The 22,288-nt window shown below is 43.2% G+C and overlaps 1 protein-coding gene across 3 annotated transcripts; it reads right to left on the bottom strand.

The window, feature by feature from the left end:
- Positions 1-366: 366 nt before the first annotated feature.
- hsd17b4 (hydroxysteroid (17-beta) dehydrogenase 4) lies at positions 367-19,825 on the bottom strand. Of its 3 annotated transcripts, none has more exons than XM_036526577.1 (25): positions 19,786-19,825; positions 19,357-19,451; positions 18,038-18,091; positions 17,299-17,406; positions 15,025-15,084; positions 14,881-14,902; positions 14,364-14,410; positions 14,036-14,120; positions 11,832-12,019; positions 10,956-11,047; positions 10,456-10,480; positions 9,749-9,877; positions 9,045-9,154; positions 7,598-7,834; positions 7,230-7,281; positions 7,063-7,134; positions 6,620-6,723; positions 6,369-6,434; positions 5,735-5,804; positions 3,318-3,424; positions 3,064-3,150; positions 2,393-2,482; positions 2,117-2,255; positions 1,307-1,434; positions 367-947 (listed from the first exon to the last, which is right to left on the bottom strand). In XM_036526577.1, the coding sequence occupies exons 2-25, from the start codon at positions 19,412-19,414 to the stop codon at positions 858-860; spliced, it is 2,220 nt and encodes a 739-aa protein (XP_036382470.1). In that variant the 5' UTR covers positions 19,415-19,451; positions 19,786-19,825; the 3' UTR covers positions 367-857. The 3 variants fall into 3 exon arrangements, with proteins under 3 accessions (XP_036382470.1, XP_036382468.1, XP_036382469.1); XM_036526575.1 differs by having other exon boundaries at positions 19,704-19,806; XM_036526576.1 differs by having other exon boundaries at positions 19,357-19,806.
- Between the last annotated feature and the right edge of the window lie 2,463 nt (positions 19,826-22,288).

Genomic DNA, 22,288 nt, shown 5'->3' with positions numbered 1-22,288 from the left:
CACAACAGGGGCTGACTCAAACTGGCTTCGAAACCCTTTCATAACCAAAGCTACCCACTACAAACATCCACTTGAATCTAATCTTAAAGTGTAAAATGGGTAGATTCATCTTTAATTCATTAAAAACTCTCCAACTAGGCAGACATGAAGCGTTTCAGTTTCAAAGTAAGTACAGAATACATCACCCTGTGTTCTACGCATCTTCAAAAATGGCTCAGTGTTTTCCATGGTGCTGCAACATCTTGTCACCTGTACAGTTTTCAGCATCTTCACAGTGCATCACCCCCCACCCTCCCCAGCATTCACTGCAACCTGGCAACCTGTGTCACCAAAAATGGTGATTTAAAAGAAAAAAAGTCAATCACCTCCGCCAAAAGTCCATTTTACTAATGCATATAAATTCATATTAATTCATTAACAATAGCTTTTTTTCCATAACGTAGATGCTTTATTTCTAACAAGATTTATGTTACTTTGATTATTCAGGTACCGTTCTGGGGGCAGAATGAACACATTAAACAATTTCATCACTCGTCTACTTGTAATGGTGTAAATCGTTGAAAATTTACAGTCTTCATAAAGTATCGGCACAGTAATGTGTGTTAAACCTCATGACAGTGATTACAATCATCAATTCCAGGCTAATGAGCCATCCCCAAAACACCACACTGACTGGATCACGTTTCAATCATGTTCCGGAGACTTCTCACATTTAAAGCAACAGGTGAATTAATTATGACGCTGCTTGAGATCAGTCCTTCAATGTCTGGTTAGTGCAACTGGTATCTCCTCCGAAAAAGAAGAGGATGTGGCGTACAACTGCCGTTAACGCACTGGCTGCTTCAGTGACAGTAGCTTCACAGCTTGGCGTAGTCTTTCAGGATGGTTTCCAGCTTCTGGCTCAACATTATATTGCCTCTCACTTTCAGCTTACCGGCGAAGAATGCCTGGGGGAACAGGACACAAAGTCAATAGACTGATGATGGCGCGCTTCGGTACCGAAGTCATTGGGGAACGGGCTGAAAGCCGCCTGCGTGTCCGCGCCGCGCCGCGTGCTCCCCTTCAGTGAGCCAAACCGCGGTGGATGTCAGATGTCTAGCGTTTGATCCGCTGCTCTCTGACAGCTCATGTCAAATTCATACCTTGTGTGCGACGGTGATGTGGGGAACTGACACGCACGCCGCGCTCGTGCTCGCACAGGGGGGTAAATACTCGCCGCGCGGCGCTCGCCTGCGGGGACAGCGCACGGCTGACGTTTCCTGCCTTTCCGGAAGGCGTCGGGGGGGGGGGGAGGATGAGCGCGTACCTTCTGCGGGTTGAGCTTCCCCAGCACCACGTCCATGAAGTCCTCGTCGGAGAGGGTCATGGTGACGTCGGCCTTGCCGCTGTACGGGCCCTTGTGCAGGGAGCCCGTCCCGGTCTTTAAATCAATGGCTTAAGGGGGAGACGCAACAGAAACAGCATCACTGGAATGTGACAAACTCTTAGACGGCAATGGAAGCGACTGGTTTGGTATTCACGCCAGCAGATGCGGGGCAATACCAATGTGTGTAGCCCATCAACCTCTGGACAGCATCGTTTTGAAGAGATGTGAGTGAAGCCAGTTTGGCATAGTATACCGCTGAGAAATACATTCAGAGAACACAGGGTATGCTGCAGCACACTTCAAGTTTCTGCACGACTTACGACATATATATGTTTGTGAAGTGCATCTGATCAATAGTTATACGGGCTCTTTGAACAAATTCCAATTCCATTTTAGGTTTTTACGTAATCATGGTGATTTTTTTTTTAACCATTTAAAGTACCTTTTACAAGTGATCAATGTGTTACATATGCCAATTGCCAGGATGTATTTTACATGCTGATAGTTCACAGATTTAAGAATAAAAACCATATCCATACCCTGTAAACTTTTGTTGACTCCCGCCTTTTAATTTTTTTCCCACCCCAGTGAAATGACCCTTCAGGTTCGTTTATTGTGTGTACGGTTTCAGGAGTGCTGAATGGCTAGTCGCTGACGGCTTGCCATCAGTGTGCCGCACGGCAGTGTATGTGTGAGGCTGCGTCGGGGCCTCCCATTCCGAACGCAGACTGCGTCTCTCTGGCCACTCACTCCACTGAGCTGCGGCGCTCCCGCCCTTGGTGATCTCCCATGCGAAGATGGCGTTGACCTTCTTCACCAGCTCGGCCCCCAGGGTTTGAATGCGCCGGCCGATCTCCTCAAACACCAGGTCGCTCTGGAGTCCCCCTGCCTGAGCGGAGCACACAGACCGTGTTTAAAAAGGCTATTCTATTCCCCGCTGGGAATTCATCTGATGTGCAATGCATTGTGGACATGCCACATTCACAGTGCAGCGGTTTTGGTGCAAAATGAAATGCAGTAATTTACCTCAGCTGGCTTCTCTGGAGAAACTGAGTCTTCAGCACAATGGAGATCCACATATGCTCCCGACAAAACCACAGCTCCAGTCTCCTTCACCTGAACAAAATATGACAAGCAAAAAAATACAGGCAATTAGACCACCTATCGCACCACGTTATGTAAGAAATAGCATTAGCAAAGGTTACTATTTGCTGCCCTTGCTATTACGGCTGCTGTCAATGCAACCGGAGTTCAGAGGGAATTGTGGATTCATCAGAGGAGCCAGGAATGGTGGGAAACTGGGGGTCTAATGTCAAAACGAGACAGCAGGTCTTTGAGGTCAGCTGCCAGCAAAAAGGGCTGCTGCACAAAGGCGTGCATCTTGCGTCACGCAGAATCAGTCCAGAATACCACAGAAGTGGGGCTATGGTGACTTAATACAGAACATCTCCACTGCTATGTGGAATATGCAAAGCCTCAGCGCATATTTTTGTATAGGGAATGTATGCTGCATTGCTGGTTGTACCGGTTAACCGGTCCATCTGGCTGCCCCAAAGATTACACAAAAGAAAGCAAGATATAAGATGATATTCGATCTCCATGTGTTGTCTTGCATCTGTGAGTATAATCCAAGTATAATCAGGGTCAAAGCTCAAGTGAATGCATTAAATTACTGAAGGAATACTACTGCTACCCACCTTGCACTGAATGTGAATCCTGATACCTTCTTTCCACATCTCTGTCTGTAGGGACTGCCCTGGCAACACCGGCTTCACGAAGCGGACCTGAGGGAGAGGGGAGATGTGGCAGTCCCATATTATTTTACCGTCTGTGTTATCAAGTGTGTTTTACGTGTACAACCACAGTGCAGAACAGCGGATGGTGAAGATCAACAGAACTTGCCTACACAGCACATATCAGATTTAACTGTGTATGTGTTTGCCCGTTTCACCTTGATAGCCTTGAATTTGGACACATCATTGTTGGCATACTGCTTCAGTACGTGTCGGGCTGCAAAGCCAAAGGAGCACAGTCCATGCAGAATGGGGGTCTTGAATCCTGGAATCAGTATTAGATTAGATTAGTATTAGTATTATTACACATGTAAGATGTAGCAGTAGGCTTGGGCGGTATCAAGGTATTAGGTTATACCGGGGTTTTTAGAAATCCCGAAGGTATGATTTTCAATACCATCAAAAATACAAACGCTCCTCTTTCTATTAAACTGATACGGACGTACACTATATGGACAAAAGTATTCAGACGCCTGACCATTACATTGTAATGACACTGTATTCAAATACAAATACTTTAATATGGAGTTGGTCCCCCTTTTGCAGCTATAACAGCTTTCACTCTTCTTGGAAGGCTTTCCACAAGATTTTGGAGCGTTTCTCTGGGAATTTGTGCCCATTCATTCTGTAGAGCATTTATGAGGATGTTGGAATAGAAAAGGGCCTTCCCCAAACTGTTGCCACAAAGTTGGAAGCATAGCATTGTCCAAAATGTCTTGGTATGCTGAAGCATTAAGATTGCCCCTTCACTGGAGATAAGGGGCCTAGCCCAAACCCTGAAAAACAGATGTGGCCAAACACTTTTGTCCACATAGTGTACTACTGTATTGAGGTGATGTATTGTAGTGCACAGCACGTGCCACCAGAGGTCAGTCTATTGGTGAGAAAGATGGTGACTTTGAGTGGTGGGGATAATGTTACAGGACTTGTAAAAAAGAAACATGCCCATGACCCTGTTTGGGAGTATTTTGGGTTTCATCCCGATGATAAAGGTGAGTCAGCCATTCCAGATGAAGCTGTGTGCACTATTTGCCTCAAGAGAGTTGTGGCTAAAGAGGGTAACACGTCAAACCTCCATTCACACCTCACACCAAACTGAGAAAACAGCATTTAAAGATTCTGTGGCAATTCGTTGTAATTCCATTCAGTTTGTCTTTGAAAAGGTGCTGCTCTTCTGTGTCACTGCCTGATAACTAGTGTCTTCAGACATCCTGATCCCTCTGTAAAGTGGAAGTGGTGCTTTTTTTTAATTCCACAACTTTCCTTAAGTAGTTGTGAAGGAACTGACAGCTGTTATTATAGCAAACTAGCGATAATCATACATGTCACCCGATATGTTCTTGTCTACACCACGGATCTGTAGACTCTTGAGGCGGCTGGCTAGCTAGCTAAGTTAGTGAATTAGAAGTGCAATCACTAAGCTCAGTGAAATACAGCAACGAGTATTTCAGAGGCATTTTTGTTTTGTTTGTCAAGAATACGAGACGAACAGCCAAATTAATAAGGTAGCTTGCTAGCTAGCAGGCTACAGTCACGTCCAGTCCAGTGATTATTATAATAACCATTCACCCATGTAGTCTGCTTTGATGTTTTGTGAAGATTTGATGTTTTGTGAATGCATTTGTTAGCTAGCAAGCGATCTATGTCGGAGGATTTAATCAACATTTGGAATAAATAGCTAATTATTATCAAGCGAACTCGCTAGCTAGCTTGGCAACTAGTTAACTTTAGTTTGAGGAAGATAGCTAGCTAGCTAGCTAGGCTGATCATGCCAAAAAATGTCTAAAATGAACAACGTGTTACTTTCAACATATTTATCAATATTTTTCAGAAAGTATAGGATTTAAACTGTCAAATTATGATGACACCTCATTTATGACCAAAAATTTGGTCAATAAAATTTTAGATGTTTTTTGGTATTTTGCCAAAATTGAACGTCAGCGACATCCATTGGGTTTCTGTGGGCCGCCGCACATTATTATTATTATTACTATTACTTTGGCTGAACAAAAAAGCAAGGCTAAGCAGGTCTAGGCAGGCTAATTGCATATTAGACACACAGCATTGTAGGGTAGCTAGACAATGTCATACATGCCAAAATGACTTCTATCACCAGCAGCTCAGCTTATGTTTTTTTTTTTTTTTTTTTTTTTACCCAAGTACCGTCATATACCGTATACCCTGGTGAAATGTCGGGAAGGCATGACGGTATGAAAAAATAGATACCGCCCAAGCCTATGTAGCAGTGTTATACAGAATGAGTTTACTACTCAGGAATCATCCACATTTGTAGTCAAAAGGTGTGTTGGAATACCTCAAAATAAAAATACACCTCATCCTAATTTCAATGTCAAAAAAATGTAACAAAAACTTTGATTTATCTTGTGACTTGGTTTCACCCTTACAACTGTCCATATAACCTTATATCATAAAGGCTTCATCATTTGTTTCAGGTATTTCACTAAAATCCTCACAAAGTACACCCTGCGGTGAAATGCTCCCTGCACTGAGAGAAGTGGGTATTGATCCTGTAGTGCAACTGTTGTCTCAGATGCACACAAATGCCAGGCCTCACCTCCCATAGCTGCGAAGCTGGGGTCTATGTGCAGCGGGTTCCAGTCTCCACTCAGTCGATACAAGGCCGCCTGTGGCAGAGATGACAATATGACCCCGTCTGCTTTTAACAGAATCTCAATTTCCCCACATCCTTCCCAACTTAACCAACTGCGTTTATCCTCTATTGGCCTTCACACAAGAGCATTGTCACAAATTGTGGTTACCGTTATTTTGGACCAAAACAAGTGACAAAGCCACAATCTGAAGTCAGGATGAAAAAATGTGACAACAAATGTTAATTACAGGGGGTATAAAGTATGCATTAAGTCATACAAGCTTACAGCTGCTTAAGGGAAAAAAACAGACATTTTGATTTTCACCCAAATAAAAGTCATGATGTACTAAATTGTGACAAAGTATTACAATGTACTAAGTGACAGATTAGACTGGCAGTCATAATCCCTTAGTCTGAAAAAAGATTTTTTTTAATCCTGGAGAGGTAAATGTGCAAAAAGGGCATGCCAAAAACAATGTTATTCTTTTCTTGTTGTAATGCATGGCCCCGATTCTGAATGACCTCCTTTAATGGACTTAACTATAAATATGGCTTAAAGAAATTAAATACAGCAGCGCTGTTGAATCTTTCAGAGTACCTGGTCCCTGGTGGTTTCGTCTGTCATGACGGCATCTGGAGCTCTGTCTGGGGGTGACATGGTGCTCTGCGGGAAGGCGGGGAGTCATTGTTCTCAGCAGAAAGGGAAAGAGCTCGCTACCCATTCACAGCAGTTCAGGAAAAAGCAAACTACTGATGCACTAATGAAAGAGTGTTGGAGAAAGACAGCAACGCCTGCTGATGTAGTGTTCATTTTTTTTGCAGGGATGGGGGGAGAGATTTAAAGGTTACCTTCGCTTTATCCGAGGTCCTCTTTCCCCCAAAGCCACCAGCTCCCACGATGAACAGGGAAAACTGATTGTAGCACAACAGGTCTTTGCCACTGTAGGTATGAACTGGGAAAGGGGGTGACCTCCATTATTAAAATGGCAAGATGAGCTTTGCCCTCATCACATTAAATGCAAGTCATTGGTTGCAGTTCTTATACCATTTGGGAATGCAATCCAATTCTCCATTTTGTTATAAAACATTATCTATCCTCTGCTGTTGGGCAAATTCCTCTTTGTGCCAGAGATAAAATAAGATGCTCTTCTTATGTCATCTTAAAGATCCCTGCTGAGAGAGATTGCGCATTATGAAATGATCAAACTCCACAATGCGTGCGACGCGGGTCTGCTGATAGCGATATTGGCCGCGTTCGCGAAAAGGGCATTTAGGAAAATGAGAAAAATCACCATCCAAGAGAATGACGGCTCCAGATCCTTTGTCCAAGACATCTGCGATTGCTGCCTGTGAGACCAGCTTGCCTGAAAACGCACAGGAATTTCATTTTAAAATGGCACAATGCGTTCTGAGGAGTTCTCTGGATAATAAAATGGAGGGTTGGGTTTACAATGGATACCTGAGGTGGGTAATGGCTTATACAGCTCCAGATACTGCTCACCATGCAATAGCTGGGAGACAAAGAAATGACATAAACCTCTGAGAACACACAAACATGAAGTCATATAGAAAATATTCAGCTCTAAAGAAACAGGCAACCTGGAAAACAATCCAATATAACACGCAAGAGCTCAAACACACACCCAGTATACTGGTACAAATATGCAACCTCACACACGTGTGTAGTGCTAGTTTGTTGCGCTGATATCTTCCCATTCTGACACCCACGTGAAGGTCTGTCACGATTGCTCTTTTGCACCGGGCCGTGATGCATTCTGTCTGTCTGAGGCATCCAGAGGCTTCTCTGGGATTCAAACCCACACTCACCCGGGAGAGGTCAAAATTGAAGCCTGGGATGGAGCCCAGGCCCCCCTCCATCATGGAGGCCTGGGCGGGGATGACGCCGAAGGTGGGCAGGCAGCTGAAGTCCTCGTGGCCCTCGTACAGGAACTTGAGGTGGTCGGGTTCCCGGGTGGACATGCCCACGCCCAGGGCGTACAGGATGCACTGCGTGTGGGAGTAGCTGAAGACCATCTCTGGCAGCTTCTGCCCCACTGCCGCTAGCTGAAAAGGGGGGGTGACACCATGACAACCGCAACATCGCATCAGTTTTAACAGTTTTCAGACTTGGTCCATTTTGCTGGCCCGAACTCGAGTGCAATTATCCCCCCCCCCCCCCCGGTCTCCTTTCACATTACATTTTTTGGTTGCGAGCCCTGGTCCGTTTACATCATCAACACGTAAGGAACGTGTAGCTTTTATTTACCAATGTCGCTAGGCAACAACGCAAAAGGGAGGCGAAATAGCATTTACTTCCTGGTTTTAGATCGGATAGCTTTCACGCCAAATGTGAACCGCACTGCAGTTCAGGTGAAACGTACCCCAGACCCCCATTTTCCGGAGGACTCGGGTACAGTCCCTTGGTGCGCAACCAAGTTCGGAGAACAGCTTTCACATCAACAAAACGAACCGAACTAACGGTTCAAGCAGACCGGGGTCCGCACCAAACGCTCTAGCGTGAAAGCGCCCTTAGAGTTCAGTCTTCACTCTTTTTCTAAAGATGCAGGCAGCTTGCAGAAGTATAATTTAGCCTGTCTTTACTTTTGCCTAATCATAGCAACCGCCCAGATGGCACATCAGGGTTTCTAAGCCTGTAAACTGAGCAGAATTTAAAATCAAACACTCTCCTAAGAATGGGACGCACGTTTCTGTGTTCATCTGAGAATTACACTGTGCGATGGCGTGCACCGAGCATACATCCCTTCCAAAGTGAATGTCTGGAGTGGCAGCTGATGTCCCGTCTCTTGTGGTAAGAATGTATGCATATGTATGTCTTGAGGGCACGAACAAATATAGGAGCTGTGCGCCAAGCATGGGATGTAGGTTTGGGAACCTCCTTAAGGCCGCCAGACCGTTCAGTTCCTTCAGGTTCTGTAATGATTCCGGGCTGAGCAGGAGGGCGATGTGCTTTAAGCATTTGTCAGCCCTGATTAGCAACTCCCGGGGGGGTTTCTGCTAAGATTTTGGGCCTTATCTGAGAAATCATGTCACGAGCTGTGTTGACATTCTGTGAAAAATTAGCCCGTTAAAAATTAGTTTTCTTTTACGGCTTCTTGAGTCTTCTTAGCACTGCCGACGATTCCTCATTATGTAACGTTACGTAATATTGCGTTTCCCCCCCAACTGTTCACAAGGCCCTGGGCCTGACGGCTTATAGGCGTGCCAGTCACACCGACCCTCGACCCCCGACCCTCGACCCCCACCCCGTACTCACGGGGCTGTTGCCGTCGGACACAGCGGAAGCCATGGCGCTGGTGGGATTGGGGACTACCCCCTCCTCCGTGTCCACTTTCGACAGCACCTCCACCAGAGTGCTGAGCGATTCTTAAAGAGCGGGGAGAAAAAGACAAATGTAAATGCCCGAGCACTGCTCCTCTGAAACAAAGCGTCCGCGGAAGACAAACGTGTGAGACCTTCAACCCTGCAATGAGGATGGATCTAAACCAACACTGCACTGTCGTATCAGTTTAATCAGGCATCTGGTCAATTTATATTGAGTAATTCACTACTGGTTCGCTGGCATGTATATCAGTTACCAGTGACAAGCGCAGGTCTATCTGTATATGGTACACGGGAATATACTGGCACTAGGCTTGCACACTGCAGGCACTGGCTTAAGAGTGGGTGCGTGCATTGTTTTGCTGACCTATGTATCGGTTTGATGGGTTATACACTAATCTAATGTGGCTATGTAACGGTCTGCCGGCTTATGTAATGGCTGAATAGCATGTGCACCGGTATGACGGGTATAAGCAATGCAGTTTTTCCCCTCTGACACTAACCCACTCTCCTGCCCTTATAACAAGCACCCTTGAGACAGTTTATATCCACTAGCTTTGAAGCAACTCGTATCCAGATGCTAATGCCGGGCGAGGTGTTTTAAGGTCGCGGAATCGTAAGTGTCTGTTTTTTTTTTACCCTGGATGGTGGCCGGCTTTGTGGCGCTGCTGAAATCGCAGATCCGGTCCCAGCTCTGCCGCACCGCCTCGGGGGTCATGGCCTGGTTCCTGCGCCTGATAATGCAGCCCGGAGTCCGCTCCCACCGCACTGCACACAGAGAGAGAGAGAGAGAGAGAGAGGGGGTCTGACACACGCTACACGCGTGTACGCACGCACGCACGCACGGCCTCTGTGCTTCTCTGCCGCTTTGAGCGCCGCTCACATGTAACGTGCCCAGAGAGAGAGAACACGCGAGGGCTCGCGCACAAAACGCCCAGCGAGACATCATTATTCAAACACAGGCTCCTGCCTTTATGCAACCAGCCTACACAATGACAGCACTGACACGAATAAGACTGATCAATAAAAATGAAGGTTTAAGACAAAATGGAGGCCAAATGCCACAGACCCCTGTGCCATTAAGCATTTAAAACCTATTTTAAGCAGGTTTAAGCGGGTAGCATTTTAAACACACTATTGTATATCTTCCCATATTGAATGGTGTACAATAGAGCCCCTGACTCTGCTGTAGAAATGCTGGGCATTTTCTGGGGGCGTATTATCCAAAAATATCAGGAAAGACAAAATGAAAACTAACTATAAATTAAATTTTTGGAGAACGTGTCCCTCTTTTCCCCCTTAACTTGTGGAACCAATATTTAGAAAACTGTGTAGATTTCACTTACGCTTGCCGATCCAGCCAGCTCCAACCTGAACAGCAAGTGAGCGACAAATAATTAGACACCCATCTGGAAGCTAATTTACACTGTTTATGCATACAGGTTTGCAAACAGAAATCATTACTCTGTGCTGCAGGGGTATCGATACATGACCTGGCTTCCAATGACATTAAAACAGAAGATGAACAACTAATAGGTTTGGTTACTATAATGGGGTACTATAATGTAAATCGTACAAGAATTTAGAGGGTTCCCCCTCAAAGAAAAAAAACAACCCTGTTAAACCTCATTTCAAGGTACTTTAGATCAGCGAAGTTTCATTTTTTTTTGTAAAAGTCTGACAACTTGCTACAATAAAAAACAATCCACAAATTTTTTTTTTTTGATCGCACCAAAGTACGCGTCGCACTTTGTATTCAAACCATCAAATATGTTGTTCTACATCCTATATCACCGAAACAGCAAGTCATTGAGGAGTTGTTTTTCAGCCTAATTTTCCATCTCACCTCAAACAAGCTGCCAGTTTCTTGACATTGTTCATGACACAACCACAGGACCAGGGGAGCGACGTACTCCGCTTTCAAGGACTCCAGGAGATCTGGGGGGGGGGGGGGGAGAGGCCTTTTCAAACATATTACACTAGCTAACAGAGGGAAGTTTGTGACTGTCTGAGCAGGAAGCGCACGTCACCTCGATCCGTTTCCCAGATCCGAAACGCTCCCCCTCCCACCCTCTGCCCCATTACGCGCAGTCTGGTATTTAAACTGCACTGCAGAAAACAATGTGTGACACATGGGAGTGTGTCACGCACGGCTCCGCCGCAGACAAACGAACATCTCGTGACAGCTGCCACGGCAGAGCGTCCCAGAGCGCCGAGCTCATCTCCAGCCTAGAAGACGAGCTATAGCGCAATCGCGTGTGTATGCTTTACAACATATACCAATGTGAACATTTTCTAACGTACATTAATTCTGTAAACCAGTCTTGGGGAGGGATATTATACACAAGGTTGTATAAATATATAACAATACATTCTTTTCTGTACGCCTTGGGGATAATCCAGACACTTCCAATGCTGGTCAAAAAAACACTATGTGTCTTTGATGGGTTTTATAGGCAGACTCTCTCACACCATGTGTGTAAAACCATCGAAAAAATATTCCAATATTCACACCATGCGTGCAAAACCATGGGATAAATATTCTTTCGACTGCTACCCGCCAATCTAAAAGGGCATGATTATGCATATACACTCCTACACCATACGCAGCTCTCTGCTGTTATGCAACTGCTCGATATTCCTTGCTGAAATGCTGGTCTTTATGGCACCGTGCAGGGAGGTCAGATGAGAGCAGCGTGTGGCTGCCTTTCGCAGGCCTGACCTGGGGGCATGACGGTCTGTGTGAGACGGGACCCTGCGGTCGGGGCGATGGTGTTGCAGTGGATGCTGTACTTCCGCCCCTCGATGGCCAGCGTGTTGGCCAGCCCCACCAGGCCCATCTTGGCGGCGCTGTAGTTCCCCTGGCCGAAGTTCCCGTAGATGCCGGCGGCCGACGAGGTCATGATGATCCTGAGCAGAGACAGAGCAGCGGGCTGTGGGTCACGGAGATGCTCCTCTCTCTCTCAACATGGACCAGCTGTCCCGAATGGACGTGCCAACAACCGTCACACGCTGACACATCCAAACCCACATCAGTCAAAAAAAAGGTGCGGTTCAAAAAAAGGCCCTGTCACAACAGATCGGCACAGTCTCAAGCACTTGGTCACCCTGTTAACAGAGTGCTCTTTTCGGGGTCTCAGAATTTAGGATTACTCTTTTTTCCTGTTTCTTGTCAGAGGAGAAATCAAACAAACTACAAAATCTTTACTAACGTTATTAACTAACTTTATTAATGTACTGCTGAATTCTTTATGAAATGGTCAATTTATAACTAAGTGTGAAGGAATTTTATGAAGGAATACGTGAGCCCCAGCATCTCAACCTGGGGTCGAGTGTAGAGGTAACAGACCTGTACAACTCTGAGGAGGACTTATGTGGGGATTAAGTGGATATATCTGAAGTCTACGTCCTAACTGAGACAGAGCCCCCCCCCCCCCCCTTCTGTCACGCAAGGTTCAAATTTCAGAAATTATCAGAGACACGAGGCAAAGGTCACGGCTGATACACCCACTGTTGCACTATACCAAATATCAAGGCTACTATCGAGACTTTCAAAGCACAGCATTCTCCCCAGTTAGCTGAAACTTTTGTACCCAGGCTGTCCTTTTTCAGTTGTCAACAATTCAGGGGTATTTCAAGAACAATGCTCTTGATTAACCTATGGGCAAATCAAGGGCTATGATAAACTGAAACATCTCTTTGATTGAATCACTTTTGGATTAGTTTCCAGAACTACGTTTTTCTTATCATCCAAGACGATTTCATCATCAGCAGCTAAGGTTTAATTATCAATCAGTGTTTGCCCTGTTTTTTTTTTTGCTTAGGTTTAATGCCAGCTTGAATCCAAGGGGCAGGGACAAATCCATGCATCTATCTTAGAACACTTTATATGGCAGAGTACAGATAGCTTCTGCATGTGCCTGCTTGCATGACTGGTTTAACACCAAACAAGACCCAAGCTTCAAGCCTTGTGTCATAATCTGTTTCTATGTTCTGTACGGTTGGATGGAGTTCACCTGGTCCTTATGGACTACAAGGCCTTAAGAATTGTAGGCGCGGGGATCTTATTAAAATGATTGGGAGTGAGCTCAAAATTTAATCAAACCACCTGCTTACAACTGGCGGTAATTTTGCGTCGCTTCCAGAATTTAGCACGGATAAGCGAGATGAGAGAGGCCTCTACATCTGTTGCAAATGAACGCCCAGGGAGAAGGATGACTCATTTTTTTCTGATCAGCTGTAGCGTGTTTGTAAGAATCACTATGCACATAATGCCTACGATCTTACACAAACATTTTTTGTTTTCTGATCTCTTTTTACATTGGATGCAGACTACCCTTTGTAGCAATGTTACCACGTACACGTTTCTCCAGGTATCTTTTAATATGGGAAGTGCCAGCAGTTGCCAGCGCAGCCACAATAATTAAGGGAACAGAGCCGAAATTCTGTCAGATGGTCTCAGCAATCTCACAGTTCTTTCACAACTACTTAAACTTGAGGTACTATGATTGTAACCGTGCCCATAAAAACAATTAATTTTGCAACTCTTCAAACGTGGACAATTATGGCCTTAGAACACGATTAAGGGGAAAGAGGCATTGGCCTGTGTGCTTAAGCAGGGAAACGATCCATATATAGTCAGGCAGAGGTCCTTTATGAACCTCTGGGCCAGGAATCCCTCAGTGAACACTGCTATGCAAGTAAAAAGCAAGCAATTCACCTCAGTATGGATACAGCCAGGAGTCACAGTTCCCAAACCTGGCCAGAACATCTGAGACAAATGAAAAGATCTAGCAGTGATGAACCTCCCTGTCTATATTTCTGCATTTGGCAGATGCATCGGCCACTAAATTAGCGCAAGCATTTGTCTTGTGCTGCCTCCATTTTCTTACAACGCAGGTAATGTAAGCAGGGTCTGAACTGTACCTCCCAAACTTCTGGTTCTTCATATGGTTCCAGGCAGCCCGGGTGACCAGGAAAGAGCCCCTCAGGTGAACCCTGTGGATGAGGTCTGACGGGCGAATGGATAAAAACACAAAATCATCAGAATAATCACTACAAATCACCTTTTCACTCATTTCCTAAGTACTGCTCTCCTGCACACCCCAGCCCGGTTACGGCAGGATTAGCAACGTCTGCATGCCAGGCCCTCTGAGATCACAGAAAAAGCACTTCTCTGCGCCATGCTTTTAGCACGGATGGAGCTACATTACCATTAACAGTATAATCCCAACTGAGGATCACAGCTACATACCCCAATCCAAGTCACTGGTTCGGCCAAAAGTACGATCTCGCAGAATCCTAACAGTGAGAAGAAAAACATCAGCTTCATTATGGAACAGACTAAAAATTCATTACTTTTGTATTAACGTAAATAAGGACACAACCAAAACTTAATCAAATGTGTTTTTGATTATGTTTTCAATACTTCAAAAGATAACAGTTCACATGAAATATTTAACCTGTACAATACAGTCATACGCTGTGTTGATGTCTCAGTCATTGGGGTACAAAAAATTACAAAAATTTGTAATTAATTTAATAACATAACTTCACTTAACAACTGAGGACTGACTGCAGTCATTTTACACATTGCATTTACAACATGAAAAAGCACAAATCATGACATCCTGTCATTCTGCCAACCCAAGCCTCTCTCTCTCACACTTCTATGGAGGAAGGGAAGTGTGGCGTTCACCACAGATCATTAGAGACGTTCATTTCACAGCTGTGCCTCAGAAAAAGGAATCCAATCATAAGACGTTACTCACCCAGCATTGTTTATTAGAATGTCTGCAAAAGAACATGTACAGTGTTACCGATTTTGGAATGGCCTTTTTTAAAGACGTGCATGTATAAAATCAGTTTCTGCAAATTCTAGGATCATTTCTATATATTCACACTTTATAGAATACCTATTCTTCCAAATGCATCCAGGGCTGTCTGGACCAGCTTCTCTCCATCTTCCACAGAATCTACAAACAAACAAAAAGTACAGACAGCAGTGAGCTACAACCATACAGATCCAGATATTTCGTTATTTTACGGCTACGCCATCACACTAATAGCCCCCTAGTCCTAATCAATATCTTTGTACCTCTGAATAGCAGTGTGGACAAGTGGGCACAGGACTATGGATCTGTGGGATATTTCTTTGAATCCCTGGGGGATAGTGTTGTTGTACCCTTGTTTTCTTCACCTTGATTGGTCTAGCAACAATCATAGTGCACAAATGGGTTACAGAAAAAAATGTAAACACCCTAAGTTGCCATGGATATGGGTGTCTACTGAGAAAAGTAATCAGATAATGCAATATCCTTGCCATTCGCAAGGACGAGCTCAACATTTAATCCCATTAGACTTAACCTCCAACAATGAGGTCCCACTTCAGCACTGCCCAGTCTCTTTGTGATACATGCCTCAGAAAAAAATATACAGAATAGAGAAAATGTTTTCATTGTTCTCCTTTCAGTAATTAATCATCTGGAGCAGAGACGTGCGTGTTAGGTTGGGCCAGAGGACAGCACTATTGGGTGATGTTCAAGCCTTGCCTTGATGTAATCTTTACAGTGAAATCTGTTTTCACACAAATTTACTTTCAAACATGCAACTGGTCATGGTAACCAATGTTAAACCTGCCAGACCACACCAGATTATATCATCATTTGCTTTAAACAGCAATATCAATAACTGCACATCCAAATACAAAGCCTTTTATCCAGTAAGGTCAGGGCTCACTATCTGCATATCCCTATGTAGTACTGAGGTACCAAACTTTGCATTGCCTTAATTCTAGAGCCAGTAGCATCACTCGGCAAGTGTTATACACTGCTGAGAATGCTGCAATACCCAAACAATCTCTGCTGAATCCTTAGACACTGGATATGTTAATATTTCTTGCAGGGAATCCTGAGGCTTTGAAGGATGTGCTGGCTGGTTTGGAAAGTATGTTTCCATATCTGATTCTACTTGTTTTGTTCTCCGTTCTGAACAGGCCGTTCTGTTTTGGTTCAAAAGATTTTTTTTTTTTGTATTTCAAGTTCAAAACTTCAACTCCACAAAATAAATTTAAAGAAATAAAACATTTGCAAGATCTTTTTTTTTAATATCTGCAGCCTATACCATATTAAAATTTCACCTGAAGCAGATATAAACAAATCTACACCCACATTGCACAGTTAGCTAGACTGTATGTCACTGTATATTGGAGCCTGATGGCTGAAAGAGCAAGTGTAACATTTGGACTGATTTGGCAACTTTGTTTCTTGTTTTTGTTACTGCTCGGCTGTTGGCCACATTCCACTATGTGTAAAAATGATTGTGTTGATGTAGCCTGCAACATATACTGTAGTTTATATGACTAGCATGGACTGCTGCTTCTTCCTGTTCTCATTCATTCATAGCTGAACAAAGCTGTAATGCTGTAATGTGGTGTAGATGTGGCGAGCACAGTTTAACTCGAAGGTTGCCAGTTTGATTCCCTGGTGGGGCACTGCTGTTGTAACCTTGAGTGCTTTATTTCAATAAGAGTATCCACTAAGCAAGTGTAATGTAATGTAATAACCCTTGTGACATATTTGTTTCCCCATTGTGGGGGATTCTATGTTGCAAGCACTTCACCAGTGTACTGACATCTTCTACAGGGTAAGTATCAGCTCAATGATTGTTTCAGCCCCTAACCATGGCTGTGATATATCATTGTGTATGGAGATATTGTCCTATCACATATCCTGATAATTTTATTTTCTGTATCATATCTATCATCATTACTGTTATCTCTAACCGTACCAGCTATATATTGTCCTTAACCCACTTTAATGTACATACACATTTAATATATATGTCCTAAACATTTTCCATAAAGTTGGCATACACACACAAATTAAAAAATACCAGTTACAAAGGCTACTTGACCACTTGCTTTTAAAACTGCAGACCAAGTGCACTCAAAGTCAACGCCTCTAGATTTCTCTGGCCAACAGTATCAAGGAATAATTACTACCAACATAGAATAGGCTTAACTATAAAAAACTTCAGACTGGAGCACCTAAATCTAATATACAGTCATTGTTTTTCGACGTTTGTGATGTACATGTCTGTGTGACATGACAGAACTGATTTCAAACCACTTCCTAAGTGAACGCCTAGAGCATTTACAGTGAACATAAATGAATGCCAAAACCGCATACCATAGTTTGCCACCGCCTTGCCTCCTTTGGCCTTTATCTCTTCCACCACTTTGTCTGCAGCTGAGGAGCTCTTCCCACCGCCTTTGATGTCTCCTCCCAGGTCATTTACTGCAGGGACAACAGAATAGGTGTATGGTCTGGTACTCCACTGACAACAATGTTAAAATGCAAACCATGTGTGAGGCATCTCTGGTAAAAGAAACATGCTATGGGTGCCTTCTTCCCAGAAAAGATGAATTCATGCAAAACAGTGAACATAACACTGAGACTATCTGACAATGACAGAAAAAAAACCTTGAGGAGTCTGAATGTCTTTCTCCACCTTTAGTTCATATTTTACAACAATTATATAAAGAAATAATGGATATCAATGAATGCCATTGTGGAACATCACAGAAAATGTCTCCAGGGTTAAACTGAACAAATGGATCTGTCAGTCTTCTTTAAATCCCATTTTAATACCAAGAGCGCAATCTTCAAGTTGAAACCTGCTATGCACACCTTCCCCCACTACCTCCAAGGGCACCAAATCTCAGGCACTGCACTTTGCTTACCTTTAGATCTGTTATAAATAGCTATTGTCTACACTCCTGAACTACAATTCAGCATTACAGCTTTACACAGCCTGACAGATGTATTTAATTGGGTGAGTCACTAAATGTATCAAGGTCAATCCTCCTGGCTATAACATCAACTATAACAGACCTAGGGTTTTGAAGAATACACACCACAGACTTACCTACAACACAGGCTCCCCTCTCAGCAAAGGCCAACGCATACTCCCTCCCAAGACCTGACGATAAATACATATGCCAATCAGAACATGGGTTATCCACTAATCTAATGGAACTATGCATACTAGCTGTACTTAACTGTCTTACCAATTTCATGCACACACCACACTTATATTGCAGAAAATACATTGAGTAAGTTTTTAGGAGCAAACATACGCAATTTTGCTGATGCACAGTGAAAATCATAACAATTGCACGTATTCACGATGCCCAATTTCATCTCTCTGCGGCCCAACATACACCTGCCCGGGATCCATTTCACAATCAATGATAACAACCAGTCTACTCAAATAACTAGGTAACGAGGGTGTACAAATTAAATACTTCTGAATGACAATCGGTGTTTTCCATTATTAAACGTAGGGCCAGATTCAGTTTAACCGTTTCGTTGACTTAAAACAATCAATTTAGCCATGAGTATTTTTTTTATTCAAGGCCTTAGATAGCGTAAACAGTTTGCTTAGCTCATGACCTTTCACACAGTGCCTTTAGTTCAGAGAACGCACTTTGTTCGGCTGAAGCAGTAATACAGTGTTGCAACTTCGGCAATGACGTTCACAATACATTCACGGCATACACAATCGTTAAGCATATTAGTTCGTCGTTTACTGCCTCGTCAAATAACGTTATTGCTAGCTAACGCTGCAAATCTCATTCGGGCTTGTTACAAGTAGCCAGCTACAGTAAACAACCATATCACTAACTATAGCCATGTCATCTACAGAGAACACAATCGCCTCCGTAACTAGTCATTGTCAGTGCTCGCTTGTTCGAAGCATCTTCGCCTGCTTACAGCTAGCGATGTTAGGTTTGCAAACTTTTGAATTTTCCTAAACTGCAGGGCTTTTACGGTTATTTTAGCTGCAAAACAATTTCTCTTCTGCCTGCAGTTAACACTGAGATAGCTAAAGCTAGCTAATAAAAAGAACTGATGTTTCCATGTAGTTAACACTACATAGTTAACAAGTTTACATTAGCAATACTAGCTAGCATGACCGTCATGTTAACTAGCTTGTCTAACCAAAATTTTGACCAAATCTGTGAGCCGATATAACGTTAGGAAATCCTCATGCTTGCTAGTTAAATCATGCTAAAGTTATATTTGACTTTGCCAGCAATTTGTCTCACTCGTAACAGGCCGCTGGCAGAGAGCTTGCAATCTGGGATAACTTTAGCTAACTACCTAGCTGGTTAATACTGCTGCAGGCAACTAGCTGTCAATACGGACAGCTTAGCTACTGGGGGAAAAAAACCTGCCACACACCTCCACCTGCTCCAGTAACCAGCACAACTTTTCCATCGAACCTCAACGGCGCGGACATACTGCAGACAGACGGTCACTGCTCCCAAAGCGCAGAACTGAGGAGTGGAAAAAAAACAGTGTGACAGAAGCAGCACAATGCTAACTTTAATTTAGCTGGCCAAGTAAAAAAAAGCATACAACTTGCTTTCGGAAGATCGCTGAAGTTATTTAAGAGGCTAGCAAAATATCTCCCTTTACTAGCGATAGCTACTTCCGTCTTAGTCTTTTTCAGAAGTAGCACGCCAAAGGAACTGCTTAGCTTGCTGGCTAACAAGACCTCAAGTCTACCACACAGGGAGTAAAATGACCTTTACGGGATCGCCTCTTGCATTCAAATTCAAACAACATTCAACTGCAAGTGGAGCAGCCAGACAACTATCAAGATCTTACGGCCGTCCTGCTATTTCTCCAAGAGCAATGCCTTTGGAATACGCATGCGCGTAAGCATTATCAGGATGGGTTCAAATAGTAGCGTTGTGGGTTCAGAGTGACGTAGCTACCAAGGTACATGGGTATGGGGTGCATGGGCTATGTGGTCCATGAATCCATGAATATCGATTTTATCAACTAATTCAGCAGTTTCCAAATGCTGTTTTAACCTTTGGAAACTTCGTTTGAACATTATTACAGATTTAATTCCATTCACTTACTGGGTAGTGTCTATACAGTGTGATCTTAGTCAAACCTCAATGGTAATGTTTTTTGTATGTTTTTTGTATTCACAAAATACATTATTATAGGTAAATGAGAAACATGGTTGTTGTTTATTTGCCCATTTGATTGGAACAATTCTCTTAAAAGCTACATTTTTGAAAGTCTGAAATTATATTGCAAAGTGATATGGTCAATTTGTGGTGAAGATGAACACAACAGTATTGAACAATATTTACCAGTCAATACCCCCATGATTGAATTGCACAGTGTACTGATACCAGTAAAGTAAAGCGTTACTGCAGTGCACTTCTGTGAAATGGTCTATTTCTGCACCATTTTAACATCCTTGTTGACCTATGTTTTCACTGTCTTAAAAGTTGAATGTATTCACACCTGTACAGGACTGTCCATTTGCAATGTCCAATGGTAAAATATTTTCATACAGTAGACCTACCACAGATAGAAAAGGCCTTCCAAAAATGTTTTATTGACAGTGTTTAAAAACAGATATTTATTATACACTATATGGACAAAAGTATTTGGCCACACCTGTTTTTCAGGGTTTGGGCTAGGCCCCTTATCTCCAGTGAAGGGCAATATTACTGTTTCAGCATACCAAGACATTTTAGATAATGCTATGCTTCCAACTTTGTGGCAACTGTTTGGGGAAGGCCCTTTTCTATTCCAACATGACTGTGCACCAGTGCACAAAGCAAGGACTATAAAGACAGGGTTTGATGAGTTGGGTGTGGAAGAACTTGACTGGCCCGCACAGAGCCCTGACCTCAACCCCATTCAGCACCTTTGGGATGAACTGGAACGGAGATTGCAAGCCAGGCCTTGTTCTCCAACATCAGTGCCTGACCTCATAAATGCTCTACAGAATGAATGGGTACAAATTCCCACAGAAACACTCCAAAATCTTGCGGAAAGCCTTCCAAGAAGAGTGGAAACTGTTATAGCTGCAAAAGGGGGACCAACTCCATATTAAAATATAGATTTTAGAGTTCCATATAGTGTAGATCAATCAAGGTCAGGTTCATTGAGTCAAAGGTCGAATAAGGTTGAAATGGATTTGCACAAATTTAGACCACATTGGCTATATATGCATAAAGATCATGGTATGGGTATTTATAGATTGATAATATAATTTTATTTGTTTGATGTTTCCTGGACCTCTACTATAAAATAATCATCACACACATAATTATGGCTAGAGATAATCTAAACAGCTATTGTATAATCCTACTTCATCTGTACAATCGCTCCTTAGCTTCTTCCATTCAATCTAATCTCTGAACTACTGAAGTGCACTTCACAGCTGTTTTAATAAACTGCTTATTTTATATTTGCTAAAGGTAGGCAGCAGCTGGTAAGTATGCTGCATATTGGATTTGCTAGACTTAGGGATTTGTACTTAAAATTGTATCCACTGCTCTAAGTTGCCTTGAAGTATTTAAGCATCTGTGCGTTATGCAACCGGTTGTACTTGTGTTTGCTCATACTCTATTCGTATTCTGCAGTTGTACTGATTAATACTCCGCAAATCGTCCCCGATAAGGGCGTCTGCCAAATAGATAAGTGGATAAATAAATAAATAATGAAATCATCTTTAGTTTAGAATTATTTTCCCTCTCTGCTTTGTTGTGGCTTGTCTCTTTCCTCTATCTCACTCCTGCCAGATACCTCCTGGCAGTACTACAACTATAACGTGTCCTGGCAATCTTCGCTGTGGTGTTCATTTTTGTGTAAACATGTGCCATCTTTTTCATTCCATCAGCAATCTTTTACCACAGCACAGTGGTAAACTTTAATTGTTTATTTGCTCACATTCTTAATATGCTCCATATATCCAGCAATTAATGTGCTAGCACCCGTTAGCACACTGTGTGTCTTTTGTCATGTGTCCTGAGCTATGCAGCCTGTCATGACTCAGCAACCATTGGCTCTGACCAAGCTCTGTAGACCACATCTAATCTGCAAGGTTGGAATGGACTCCCACTTGAGGAAGAATAGCTACTCATCCTCCAAAGTGTTCTTGAGACTCAATTTTTGATGTGAAGCGGGCCATTTGCTATATTTTAAGTCCCCTGACATTGACCTGCCATGTAATTTGTCTTGCAACACTGCATATTATCTGCCTCTGCATTGAACATGCTCTTTATGCAATTTCACGCTGTGGGTCCCTGTTCCATTAACTATCTCAAAACTTTATTGCATACAAGTTTATAATGTTGCA

The sequence above is a fragment of the Megalops cyprinoides genome, chromosome 4, assembly GCF_013368585.1.
Source record: "Megalops cyprinoides isolate fMegCyp1 chromosome 4, fMegCyp1.pri, whole genome shotgun sequence".
In the NCBI taxonomy this organism is placed as follows: domain Eukaryota; kingdom Metazoa; phylum Chordata; class Actinopteri; order Elopiformes; family Megalopidae; genus Megalops; species Megalops cyprinoides.
Note: the sequence above shows the minus strand (reverse complement) of the source record. Positions and strands in the feature narration are given on the sequence as shown.

Excerpts from the sequence above, each read along its gene's own strand:
- hsd17b4 (XM_036526577.1), bottom strand. The coding sequence starts at position 19,414 with ATGTCCGCGCCGTTGAGGTTCGATGGAAAAGTTGTGCTGGTTACTGGA. Across the intron at positions 9,878-10,455 it reads AGCTGGCTGGATCGGCAAGC|TGCGGTGGGAGCGGACTCCG; the intron begins GTAAGTGAAATC and ends CTCTGTGTGCAG. Across the intron at positions 7,282-7,597 it reads TCAATTTTGACCTCTCCCGG|CTATTGCATGGTGAGCAGTA; the intron begins GTGAGTGTGGGT and ends TTTGTCTCCCAG.